Below are 13,099 nucleotides of genomic sequence, written 5' to 3'. Positions count from 1 at the left end.
TCCTTAATTAGCTGCCACATCAGCATTTTTGTGGGACCAATGTGTATGATACTAGCACTATGGCCAGCCTTACTACTCTATGCTACTACCTTCATAGTGGAGAGTAACACATGTTTGGTGTCATGCAAACTAATATTTATTATGTTGTAGACTCATGTTGTCTTGAAAAGTGTGACGTTATGGTAACATAGCTAGTTACAACCTCACTCTTTTTCATCATTTATTATTATGCCATGTCACCAAAATATCTTGAAATATGTGATGTTACTAACTATGTTACTCCCACTATGAGTAATCTGAGCAGTCTTACAGATGCGTGTTTAACAAGATGGCTTAAGATTGTTGATAGCTACTACATTGAATAGTCCTGCTCGATCAGTTGCCATTCCGCTCGGTTATTACCGTTGTAATACTTAGCCACACCATCAAATCCAAACACATCGTTTTAGACCGCACACAACTACACAGGTGTCCCCCAAACAAGCCGTTAATTAGTCATATTCCTGTATCGGACACATCGATCGGTCATAAGGTTTCGTGCTCATCTACAGAAAAGAAATAAGCTAGCTCATCTCGCAGTTCCGAACCATATAATAGATGTACACAAGACAGCAATGTTCGCCTATATAAACCAGTCAAATCAGACGCCATAAGCACCCACGAGCAAGTTTACACTAGTAGAAAATCTCTCATCAGTACCGGTTCCAGAGGGGCTTTAGTACCGGTTGAGCAACCGGTATTAATTATCCGGCACTAAAGGCCCCCCCCTTCGTACCGGTTGCTTACGAACCGGTATAAAAGGCCCTCCACGTGGGCCACCAGGAGAGCTCAGGGCCAAGGAGCTTTGGTACCGGTTGGTAATACGAACCGGTACCAAAGGTTCCCACCCGCGGCAGGGAATTTGCCCAAATCTCTGCCGCGGCAGAGAATTAGTTTTTTAGGGTTTTTGGAGGGGTTTAGGGATATCGGTTTGTTTCATATCGCGTCGATGCACCAGAAACGCGTTTGGGTTTAGGTAGTACATGAAGATCAAGATGATGCATAGCAAGTTGGTGCATATAATATAACACACATGTTATTGCATAAGATCGCAAATTAAGTAGCACTATGCATGAAGATCGATCTTCATACATAGTGGTACTCTCCGAGGCGTACTCTATATATGTCTATTACATGTAGCATAGTGGTACTCTTCGAGTCAACTATATATGTAACATGTACATCTTCATTCATAGTGGTACTCTGCGAGTGGTGGTATGACGTCCCGAAGGAAAAATCCCGCCAATTCCTCGCCTATTGCTATGAAGCGGTCATCGATTGAGAGCTTGTTCCGCTTTCTTGCCAACTATAAAAGAATAAGATACAAATGAATACATGAAACAACTATTACTGAAAATCAGCACAACTTATGATAACAAAACAAATTTGTGAAGATTGTTTTTGTACCTCTTTATTTCTTTCATTATTCGTTCTCTCGTTGACAATTCTGCGGATGTACTCGCAAACGAAGAATCCACAGAGATCGGTCCCCGGAGGTTGTTGCGGGCATTTCTTTACAAGAATATAATTCAATCAAACAATAGTCAAGTATGATAATTAAAATGTGTGTGGACCTAGGTAGTACTATTTACTTTCGCACGCCATCGCAGCTTCGGTGTCCATTCACGGGACGTATCTTCCTTGATGAAAGTTTGCCATACGCTGCTCGACAAAAGAAAATGCATAAAAGAGTCATCAATTAGTTCAAAGCAGGAAATTAACGAAGCATACCGATAAGAATTAAAATTACCTTCTGAGCATTAAAAAACAAGACACGTATAGATCCTTTTTTTTGCTTAGTGAGTCCAAGACTTCAACTTCTCCAATTTCCAAATTGATGACGAGAATAATAAAGTGAAACCTACGCACATTTCAATATGTAGTGTCATATATATAAGTCATTAGTTAAAATTTTGACATACGGTGAGCAAAATATAATGTGTTATAAGACAGTAAGACTCACTCGAAGTTGTAAGGCCAAAGTATTAGCTTTTTGTCACGTTGTCGCTTCAAAAACCTTAGCAAAGTCTGCGGTGTATCCTTGTTATAGAGGGGATTCTCTATGGTTTTAACATGCATTGTGTGCGGGTCAATGAACCCAATGTCTGTGATATCGTCCCTTTTGCATTCGAGCATCTTCGATCTGCATAATATAGCGCACAAAAGATTATAATCTGCAGACAATGAACGACTTCTCAAATTAAATAAATAAATCACTTACAGACAATAGCAACTGATGATTGATTTGTCGAGGGCCCGGAGATTGTATAACTGAAAGAGTTCGGCGAAGTCAACGTTCACACAGTACTCCTGGAAGTAGTGCTCTTCCCTAACTCGCACCATGATAGTCTCGATCCCTTCCTTTGAGGCCTTAAGGTACCACGAATGCAAGTTACGCATACATGTTGGTACCTTCCTGAGATTCTTGACCAAATCTTTCCCTTGAACAAACTGATATGCTCGTTCAGCTAAGGCGTAATCAGTTGCGTCTTGTCGAGAACTTTGAACGGTCTTCCCGTCAAACACCTTGAGAGGGGCGACCGATTGAACGGGTTGTTGTCCGAGCTGGTAGACACTGTGTATCCCTTTTATCTCCCTGATACCCGATTGAACGGGTTTTGTCGCCTCGATCATCTTGTCATACGACCTTTCAATAGAACGCGCATAGTCAGATGGCGGCGATGGTACAGGGTCATATAGATTGTCAACGGTACGCACAACTTTCACCGGATCTAGTGTCTTCTCGAAAGGTATCTCTGGCACTTTCGGTGCAAACCATTTCTTCAACTCGGCCTGAACGGCCTCCGCGTTTTCCTCTGGAGTTTTTTCCCAAGGTAACTTCTCGCATGGCGGCAGTTGTTTCTCCTTTCTAGCTTTCTTCCTAGGCGGCGTACCGTTCCGCTTAACGGACGCTGTCTTACGTCGCGGAGGATCTCGAGATGGTGGACTCACGCTGGGGTCCCTCTCAGGTAGGTGTGGACTTGGCTGCTCACCAGGACTGCCACCAGGAGGAGTCGATGGCATTTGCTGCTCATGTGTAGGAGTCGGTGGCCTTTGCAAAAGGACGACGTACTTCTTCGGCCATAGGGCGAAACCGTGCTTGACATCGGCCAGTGTCCTCTCATCTTCACCTCTAGGAATATCAAGCTCCACTTTTTCAAAACCCGAAACAACTTCATCCACCCCGACACGAACACAACCAGGTGGAATGGGCATATGATGGTGCATTGCTCCATCTTCACTTGGGTACACATAGCCGACCGCCACCTTAACAGACGCGGTCCTGATTAACATATGTAGCTCGCAATCTGTCTTCTCCGTGACATAATCCACGGGGTAGCTTCCTCCACATCCGTCAAGATGCGAGGAACCGACACTGCTTCTTCGCTGAGATGGGGCAGCATCGGCTTGTGGATCCTGTAGAAACAGCGGCTGATCAGGTGCCCTCTGATTTCTCTCAAGAGCCTCCACCCTAGTTAACAATTCCGTTACAATGTCGGCGTCCTTCTTCTTCTTTCGCGAACGGCTTCTATAAGTGTCAGCGCTGTCCGGCCACGCTTCCTTCATGGTGAGACCTGGGCGAGCTCGTACCCGTCCAACATGTTCAGGGTTCCCCAGAGCGAGTGTCAGCTCGTCATTCTCTCGATCGGGAATGTACTCTCCCTTTCTGACCTTTTCAATTGCATCTACAAGCTTCGGTACAATTGCCTCAATTTTTTCCTTCCATTTTCCCTTCGCAACGATCAGCCCTGTCTTTGGGTCCAACCCTGCCCCATGAGCGAACAACCAGAACTTGGACCGTTCGGGCCAGTCCCATGTCTGTGGAGTGATTCCATGATCAATCAGTTTATTCTCAAACGCTGTCCACTTCGGAATGGCACTCTTGTAGCCACCTGACCCCAAATGATGCGGAAGTTTCTTCTTTGCAGCATTTTCGGTATTTTTCTTCGATCGGGACACAAAAGTAGACGATTTCTTATAATCCTTAAATGCGGCCCAGTGATCTTTTATCTTCACTAGATTATCATCGAATACTGGATCTTCATTCTTATATTTGTCCCATAAATTTTTCTTGAAGGTCTGGAATTGTATGGCCATCTTCTTCAATGTCCATTCCTTGACTTTATTCTTCTGGCCTTCCGTCATGTTTTCCGGTAGGCTGAACTTTGTCAGTAGCGTGTCCCAAAGAAATTTTTTCATCGTGTCGTTGACATAACTAGCACCACTCTCCGGGTTCTTCGGCTTAAGCCACTCTTGAATGCTGATCGGTACATGGTCCCTAACAATAACTCCGGATTGACTTGTAAATTTGCGGCAAAACTCCTTGGGCTGCACTGGTTCACCATTATCCTTGAATGCCGTGAGGGCTAACCTGCCCTCGCCCTTTAGCACCCGCGTCGGGCCTCGTTTTGATCTAACAGACTTGCTCGATGATCCAGAAGGCTAAAAGAAAAAATTATTCGTTAATAAGTGCAATACAAATAAATGAATGCATCTAGGGATGAACATATAGACTAATTGAAACATAGATATACACCTCGCCGGAGTTTGTGATGGACACTTCGTTGTCTCTTCTAATTTGTTCAGACTCAAGTCCCTCGCCGAAATCATTCAGAAAGTCTTGGAAATCGTTGTCATCTCCATCGTCGGGTTCCGGACCACGGGCACTCTCATAGATCAATTTCTGCACCGCTTCTTCCCCCTCCTCATCTCGGACGAAGGTGCCGTCCTCCATACCTCAATGTCACTACAAAATTAAGAAAGCAATTGTATTTCATTCATCATGTAATGATCATATAACACATTGCTAGATGGATAACAATTGAAATGAAGAAAGCAAAAAACCCTAACCCTAATACTTGGTGCTCCTATTTCTTGACCCAAACTCTATGTCGCGGCGGCACCGCCACGGACTCGGCACCGCTATGGACCCTAACCCTAACACTCGGCGCTATTCTCCTCTCGCTCTTCTCTCTTTTTCTCGACCCTAACCCTAACACTTGGAGCTCCTCCTCTCGCGAGCTCACAGACGGCGACAACAACGGAGAAAAAAAGAGAGAACGACCTAGTAAATCAGTATTCCCCTCCCTCTGTCTCTCACGCTGACGACGTGCGCGCCCTGCACGAGAGCGGCAGCAAAGACCCCGCTCGGCCCTACACGGCGACGCCGAAGAGCATGCTGGTATGTCGACACGTCGCTACGGGCACCAAACTACGCATAGGGCCGTCCAGCGCGTCCGGACTGTCCATGTCGGTCGAGCACCGTAAAAGAGACGGTGGTTAACGACACGGGAACGAGCACAGCTCACTGCCGCGCCCGTGTCGCGGCGGTCCGGCCACCGCCCCTGTCCTTCACACGTCGGGGATGCTGGTCAGCAAGTTAATTAGAGCTCCAGCCGCCGGCAGGTAGAGCAGGCCACCGGGGATGCTGCCGTTGAGGTAGTTCTGTCCGAGCCGGACGCGCCCAGCCCCGCCGGCACGCCCAGCTCCGGCGGGATGCGCCCGTGTCGCGGCGGCACCGGCCGGCTGCGGCTTGGCGACCGGCTGCTGCTGCTGGTCGTAGAGGTGAAGGGGCGGGGTGGCCTGGCCGGCGCCTACCCTCCGCACGGCAGCGCGGCATTTCGTCGAACACGCCGCAGGCGTGCGTGAGGGGAGGCCGGCAGCGAGCTCACCGCGGCAGTCATCGCGCGTGCGCGGGCTCCTCCCGGCGAGCGCGGCGGCTAGGGAGGCGAGGTGAGGGAGGCGAGGTGAGGGAGGCGAGGCGAGGGAGGGAGAGGGAGGTCCTCACCTCGGTTGCCGGCGCGGGAAAGGGTGGAGCGGCGGGCGTCGACGCGGCGGCGACGGCGACCCGGCCTGCTGCTGCGCGCGACGGTTGCCTGCTGCTGCGGGCTACGGCGACGGCGGCGGCGCGTGGAGCTTCGGGCGATGGCGACGGCGGCGGCGCGTGGAGCTGCGGGCTACGGCGGCGGCGGCGCGTGGGCTGTGCGCGCGGCGGTCTTGTCTTGTTTTTTGGCCAAGTTTGGCCACGCCTAAGTGTTATACAGAGGAGTACCCTTTGGTACCGGTTGGTACCACCAACCGGTACGAAAGACCTTTCGTACCGGTTGGTGGTACCAACCGGTACCAAAGAGTTTTTTTTTGTTTTCTTTTTTGTTTTACTGTTTTCTTTTCTTTTGCTGTTTCTTTTCTATTTCTTTTTTATTTTCTGTTTTTTCTTTCTTTTCTGTTTCATTTTCTTTTCTTTTGTGTTTCTTTTCTTTTCTTTTTATTTTCTATTTCTTTTCTTTTCTATTAGTTTTCTATTTCTTTTTCTATTTCCGTTTGTTTTCTTTTCTATTTCTTTTCTATATCCTTTTTTATATTTCTTTTATATTTCTTTTCTATTTATTTTGTTTTCTGTTTCTTCTTTCTTTTCTTTTCTGTTTTTTTCTTTTCTTTTGTGTTTCTTTTCTTTTCTTTTTATTTTCTATTTCTTTTCTTTTCTATTTCTTTTCTATTTCTTTTTCTATTTCCGTTTGTTTTCTTTTCTATTTGTTTTCTATATCCTTTTTTATATTTCTTTTCTATATATTTTATAATTCTTTTCTATATATTATCTATTTCTATTCTTTACTCTTGCCACGACGCCGTCCGCGCGGGAAACTTTCCCGCCACGTACGACGGAAAAAGGTGGGAAAGAAAGGGCGGGAATAAAAATTTATTACGATTGAACTCGAATTAAAAGTACATAGCTTAACTGAAAATTAAAGATACATGGCCAAATTCTACTGTTGGAGTCATTCAGTCATACTCGTGCCTAGCCCTATAGTAGTCGCCACTGTAGTCGTCGTAGTCGCCGTCATCATCGTCGCTGGCATCGGGGTCGCGGTACTCTCCGGTCGGCGGGTGAGCACGCGTGGGCTGGGATTGAGGGTAGCGCAGGCGGGGGCCACGGTAGGCCATGACGCCCTGGAGAGTCCGGCCGCGCCACTACAGCCGATGGCCGGCCTCATTGAAGTTCGAAGGAGGCGGACCGCCCTCCTCATGCCTGGAAAGCGCCCTCTCACGCCGATTGATGAAGAAGCTTTCCCAAGTCGGGCTGTAGTCGGGATGCCACTGGGGATTCCTCCGCTGCTCTGGCGTGAGCTCGAAGTAGTAGTGGTTCGTGATGGCCATCTCGCGCGCCACACCTAGAGGGACTGGAGGGACCGGTACGCTTGCGACGCTTAGCAACCAGCCGGTCGGGACGCGGTAGCCCGGCGGGCAGGGGTAGTTCGAGGCGCAAAGCGCCTCCGCCTCCCGGGGGGTTAGAGATGCGATGGAAGCCATGGGAGAGAATGATGAGGTTTGCAGATATGAGTCTAGATGTGATATGTAAATGGTGGCCAAGCCTACATATATATAGTGAAAAAATGGCGGGAAGACAAAGGCGGGAACCGGTGGAAAGCGTGGGAAGAAAATAGGCGGGAAGACAGAGGCAAACCTTTAGTACCGGTTGGTGGGTGCAACCGGTACTAAAGCTGTCGGCAGGATAAGGACGCCCTGCTCGATGAGATAAAGTATGTAGCGCACGACGCCCTGTCGGTGGGATAAGGACGCGTGGGTAACCTTTAGTACCGGTTGGTGGGTGCAACCGGTACTAAAGCTGTCGGCAGGATAAGGACGCCCTGCTCGATGAGATAAAGTATGTAGCGCACGACGCCCTGTCGGTGGGATAAGGACGCGTGGGTAACCTTTAGTACCGGTTCGTGTCTGCAACCGGTACTAAAGCTGTCGGCAGGATAAGGACGCCCTGCTCGATGAGATAAAGTATGTAGCGCACGACGCCCTGTCGGTGGGATAAGGACGCGTGGGTAACCTTTAGTACCGGTTCGTGTCTGCAACCGGTACTAAAGCTGTCGGCAGGATAAGGACGCTCTGCCTATAAAAGGAGCATCGATACACCATGGGAAGCAGCTCAACAAGCCAACATGGATGGAGAGTTTCATCACCATGGATGGAGGAAAGGGTTGGGAAATCTCCCGTGGCGAAACTTGTCGAAGATGCCCTTGGTGCACACGCCCTATGGCATCTTCGGAAGTTCCGCCTCGGAAAAATTTCCCTGCAAGCCCGTGGAAGACTCCATATCCTCTAACAATGTTGGGGAAAGGGTTGGGAAATCTCCCGTGGCGGAACTTGTCGAAGATGCCCTTGGTGCACATGCCATATGGCATCTTCGGAAGTTCTGCCTCGGAATTTTTTTCCTGCAAGCCCGTGGAAGACTCCATCTCCTCTAACAATGTTGCGGAAAGGGTTGGGAAATCTCCCGTGGCGGAACTTCTCGAATATGCCCTTGGTGCACATGCCCTATATATGGCATATTCGGAAGTTCCGCCTCGGAAAAATTTCCCTGCAAGCCCGTGACTTAACTAGTAAAACAAGCCAACCATCTCCATTGTTAATATCTTACATACAGTAACATCATTACACAAAAGTGATTTCCATATTGAGATACAGAAGTTATGATCCCTATATGTAGCTACCTAGTCTTCTGAGTTTTCTTCGCCCGTTTCCCTTTCTTCTTACTGCGACGCAACCATGGACAATCTTCATTGTTTAAGATGATGCTTGGGTCAATTTTTACCTTGAAGGGTGGAATATCGTCAAACTTATTATAATCTTCTGACATGTCTGTCTTGTCCTCTACTCCCACGATGTTTCTTTTTCCTGAAAGAACTATGTGCCGCTTTGGCTCATCGTATGATGTGTCCTCTTGCCTTTCTTTTCTTTTTTTCGGTTTGCTAGACATATCCTTCACATAAAAAACCTGAGCCACTTCACTGGCTAGGACGAATGGTTCGGTGTCGTACCCTAGATTCTTGAAATCCACTGTTGTCATTCCGTACTGCGGGTCTACCTGTACCCCGTCTTAATCACGTGGCAGTCATGAGACTTTAGGTTTTGAAACTTTTTCTCCGACATGTTTATTATTCCCTTTATATTCGACGAGAAGCCAGACGGGACCTTGATGCTACTCAGGACTTCAAAAAAGATCTCCTTCTCCTCTTTGGTAAGAGCATAGCTGGCAGGACCTTGATACTTCTCCGGATTCAGGTTGTTTCCTTCGTGGATACTTTGCTGGTCCTGCCGTGCATCCGGTGTATCTTTTGTCTTCCCATACACGCCCAAGAAGTTTAGCAGGTTCACGCAAAGATTTTTCGTCACGTGCATCACATCGATTGCATAGTGAACCTCTAAGAATTTCCAGTAGGGTAGCTCCCAAAATATCGACTTCTTCTTCCACATGGGTACGTGTCCGTCAACATCATGCGGAACAGATTGTCCGCCGGGACCCTTTCCAAAGATCACTTTTAAATCCTTGACCATATCATATATAACTTCCCCATTAGGGCGGGTAGGCTTCGTTCGGTTATCTGCCTCACCTCCGAAATGCTTTCCTCTCTTTCTTACGTGATGTTGTTTTGGAAGAAATCGACGATGCCCCAGGTACACATTCTTGTTTCCCAAATAATTACTATCAGTCTCACCTAAACAGTGTGTGCATGCATTGTATCCCTTGTTTGACTGCCCTGAAATGTTACCAAGAGCAGGCCAATCATTGATGGTTACAAATAACAACGCTCGTAGGTTAAATTCCTTTTGTTCGTGCTCATCCCACACAGGTACACCTTCGTCACGCCACAACTCTAAAAGTTCTTCAACCAATGGCCTCAGGTACACATCAATGTCGTTGCCGGGTTGCTTCGGGCCCTGGATGAGCACTGGCATCATAATGAACTTCCGCTTCATGCACAACCAAGGAGGAAGGTTATAGATACATAGAGTCACTGGCCAGGTGCTATGACTGGAGCTCTGCTCCCCGAAAGGATTAAAGCCATCTGTACTTAGACCAAATCTTAAGTTCCTTGCGTCATCTGAAAATGACTTGAACTCTCTGTCGATTTTTCTCCACTGCGACCCGTCAGCGGGGTGTCTCAGCATCACATCTTTCTTACGGTCCTCTTTGTGCCATCGCAACAACTTGGCATGCTCTTTGTTCTGGAACAAACGTTTCAACCGTGGTATTATAGGAGCATACCACATCACCTTCGCAGGAACCCTCTTCCTGGGGGTGGACTCACCCTCAACATCGCCAGGGTCATCTCGCCTGATCTTATACCTCAATGCACTACATACCGGGCATGCATTCAAATTCTCGTACTCCCCGCGGTAGAGGATGCAGTCATTGATGCATGCATGTATCTTCTGCACCTCTAATCCTAGAGGGCAGACAACCTTCTTTGCTTCGTACGTGCTAGAGGGCAACACGTTCTCCCCTGGAAGCATCTTCTTTATTATTTTCAGCAACTTTTCAAATCCCTTGTCAGAAGTACCATTCTCTGCCTTCCACTGCAGCAATTCCAGCGTGGTACCCAGCTTTTTCTGACCATTTTCGCAATTTGGGTACAACAGTTTGTTGTGATCCTCTAACATTTTCTCCAACTTCAACCTCTCCTTTTCATTTCCGCAGTTCATCTTCGCATCAAGAATGGCCCGACCCAAATCGTCATCCGGGTCATCAAAAATCGGCTCATCGAAAATGAGCTCTTCTTCAGCTTCGTCTTCCCCCATTCTACTACCACCGTCTTCAGTGAATAAGGGATAGTTGTCACTATCCTCTTCTTCTTCGTTGTCTTCCAATATAACCCCTCTTTCTCCGTGCTTGGTCCAACAATTATAGCTGGGCATGAAACCATTCTCCAGCAGGTGGACGTGAAGGGTCTTCGAGATAGAGTAATCCTTCATATTCTTACATGAACTACATGGACAATACATGAAACCATTCGACCGCCTGTTTGCCTCAGCCACGTTGAGAAAATAATGCATGCCAGTAATGAACTCGGGATGGCACCGGTCACCGTACATCCATTGTCGACTCATCTGCATTTTATATGTATATCAAAAATCATTAAAATCACAACATCATGGATATATGAGTGACCAACTTAATTAATATTCAAGTTCATCACATAAAACTAATTGTTTTTTATAAAAGAAGAGGGGCTCACCGAGGTGGTACCGTGCCGGCTAGGGGACGACGCTGGCGATCGACAGCGGTAAGGACGGGGATGATACTAATTAAAACCTACAAAACATACCATAATTTCAGCTCAAATTGCATATAAAAAAATAAAATCACTAACTTAGGCATTTCATCGAACACCTTGCTTGCACTACAAAAATAGTACGAGTTAAAACTACCAAAGAACTGAGCTAAATTAGGAACGCCGGAAGGAAGGATGATATTGCTAACCCTTGGATAGATGTATGCCGTTAATCTTGTTAAAATGGTGGAGAAAAATAAAGATTATTGGAGTGTGAGAGATGCAAAATATTTGGAAATGTGAGGAGAAGTGAGAATGAGATATGCAGGGAGCTCGGGCGCTGCCGCGCGCTCATATAGGGCACAAACCCTTTAGTACCGGTTCCTTACACGAACCGGTACTAAAGGTGCAACCCTGACCCCACCACCGCCTGGAAATCGTCCATAACGAACCGGTATTGATGTCCCACGCACGGAACCGGTATTAATGGAACCGATACTAAAGGCTTAGATGGATGAGAGGTTTTCTACTAGTGTTAGCGCATGCAAACCTAAGCAGCTAGCAGGAGTGCAGGAGCTTGATCATTAGGCCTAGCAATGGCGCATGCTAAGCTCGCAGCCCTGGTCGTGCTCGTGGTGATCGTGCTGCATGCGTCGACGTGCGCCGTGGCAATCGACCAAATGCCAGCGACGATGACCTTGAACGGGTTCGGGCCCGGCGAGGGCGAACCAGCGGAGTGCGACGGCAAGTTCCACAACGACCACGAGATGCTGGCGGCTCTATCAACTAGGTTGTACGCGGGCGGGAGTCGGTGCCAAAAGATGATCAGCATCACGAGCACCCAAAATGGGCGTACCGTGAGGACGCGTGTGGTGGATGAGTGCGATAGCAGGCACGGCTGCAAGGACAACATTGTGGACACCTCCATCGCCGTGTGGAACGCGCTTGGGCTTGATAGCAACATCGGTGAGGTGCCCGTTACATGGTCAGACTCCTAAAACCACACATCTACCGGTGAATATAGGCCCTGCATGCTCGGGCCAGGAGGGCACTCACAAATCGCTATGTTTTTTTATATATTTCCATCTACGTACTTCCTCTCCGCCGATGATGGAGTATGCAATAAAACGAGATCTTTCTGTTCAAGGTTCGCACGGGAGAACTGTGATCATATATCCAATGTATACATGCATTAATCATGCATTAATCTTGAAGTTATGAAAATCTTTAGTTGAAAGAGCCGTCTTGTTGATTTTCCTTGATTGCTCTTATAAAGCATGACTCTAACCATGTATGCTTAGCTATACTGCGTAGCATCAATATCGAAGACTAGAATGATATGCTTATCTGTGTGAGTAATACTGCTTTCTTTCTTTTTTTGGAAAGATCCAGGTGATAAGTAATAATGTTCTTAAACCGCGACTAATGCTTAACAGGCGCAAGCAAACAGGAGTACTTAGGAACGTAGTTCCAACACGCAGAATAAATTCAGGATACTACCTCCATCCTAAGGCTTAAGATCTATATTTTTTTTCAAAACATCAGGCCTATTTTTTTCCAGAAAATCAAACGAAGTAAAGTTTGATCAAACTTTTAGAAGAATTTATAAACAAATATGATATTTTGTAGATATCATATGAAAATATATTTCATTATCTATCTAATAATATTGATTTTGTTCTTTTCATGTTAATGATTGTTAATAAAAATTTAGTCAAACTTAACATAGTTTGACTTTCTGAAAAAATATAAGCTTTAAGCTTTGGGATGGAGGTAGTATATTTTACTCCAACTCACAATAGCGACAGCTCAAGGTAAACAGAAGAAAAATGCCCTGTCTTGGTTCTTACTCGAGCATCAGATGATGTGAAAATTAAATCTAATCCCTGAGAATATGCTTCGCTTGTTACTTATTTTGTCTTTCAGCCGAACACTACGAATTTCTTTTTGTATTTTCTGATGAAAATGGGAGAAGGGGATCAGCCTAGTTCCAAAAA

At 46.7% G+C, this 13,099-nt stretch overlaps 1 protein-coding gene across 1 annotated transcript; it reads left to right on the top strand.

The window, feature by feature from the left end:
* The first annotated feature begins 11,698 nt into the window (after positions 1–11,698).
* LOC139832029 (putative ripening-related protein 6) lies at positions 11,699–12,100 on the top strand. Its single transcript, XM_071821424.1, has one exon. The coding sequence runs from the start codon at positions 11,699–11,701 to the stop codon at positions 12,098–12,100; it is 402 nt and encodes a 133-aa protein (XP_071677525.1).
* Positions 12,101–13,099: the final 999 nt, after the last annotated feature.

Source organism: Lolium perenne, chromosome 1, assembly GCF_019359855.2.
Source record: "Lolium perenne isolate Kyuss_39 chromosome 1, Kyuss_2.0, whole genome shotgun sequence".
Classification (NCBI taxonomy): Eukaryota; Viridiplantae; Streptophyta; class Magnoliopsida; order Poales; family Poaceae; genus Lolium; species Lolium perenne.
This window is presented reverse-complemented; position numbering and strand designations above follow the sequence as displayed.

What these genes read in the sequence shown, in the direction of transcription:
- LOC139832029 (XM_071821424.1), top strand. Translation starts at nt 11,699, where the DNA reads ATGGCGCATGCTAAGCTCGCAGCCCTGGTCGTGCTCGTGGTGATCGTG.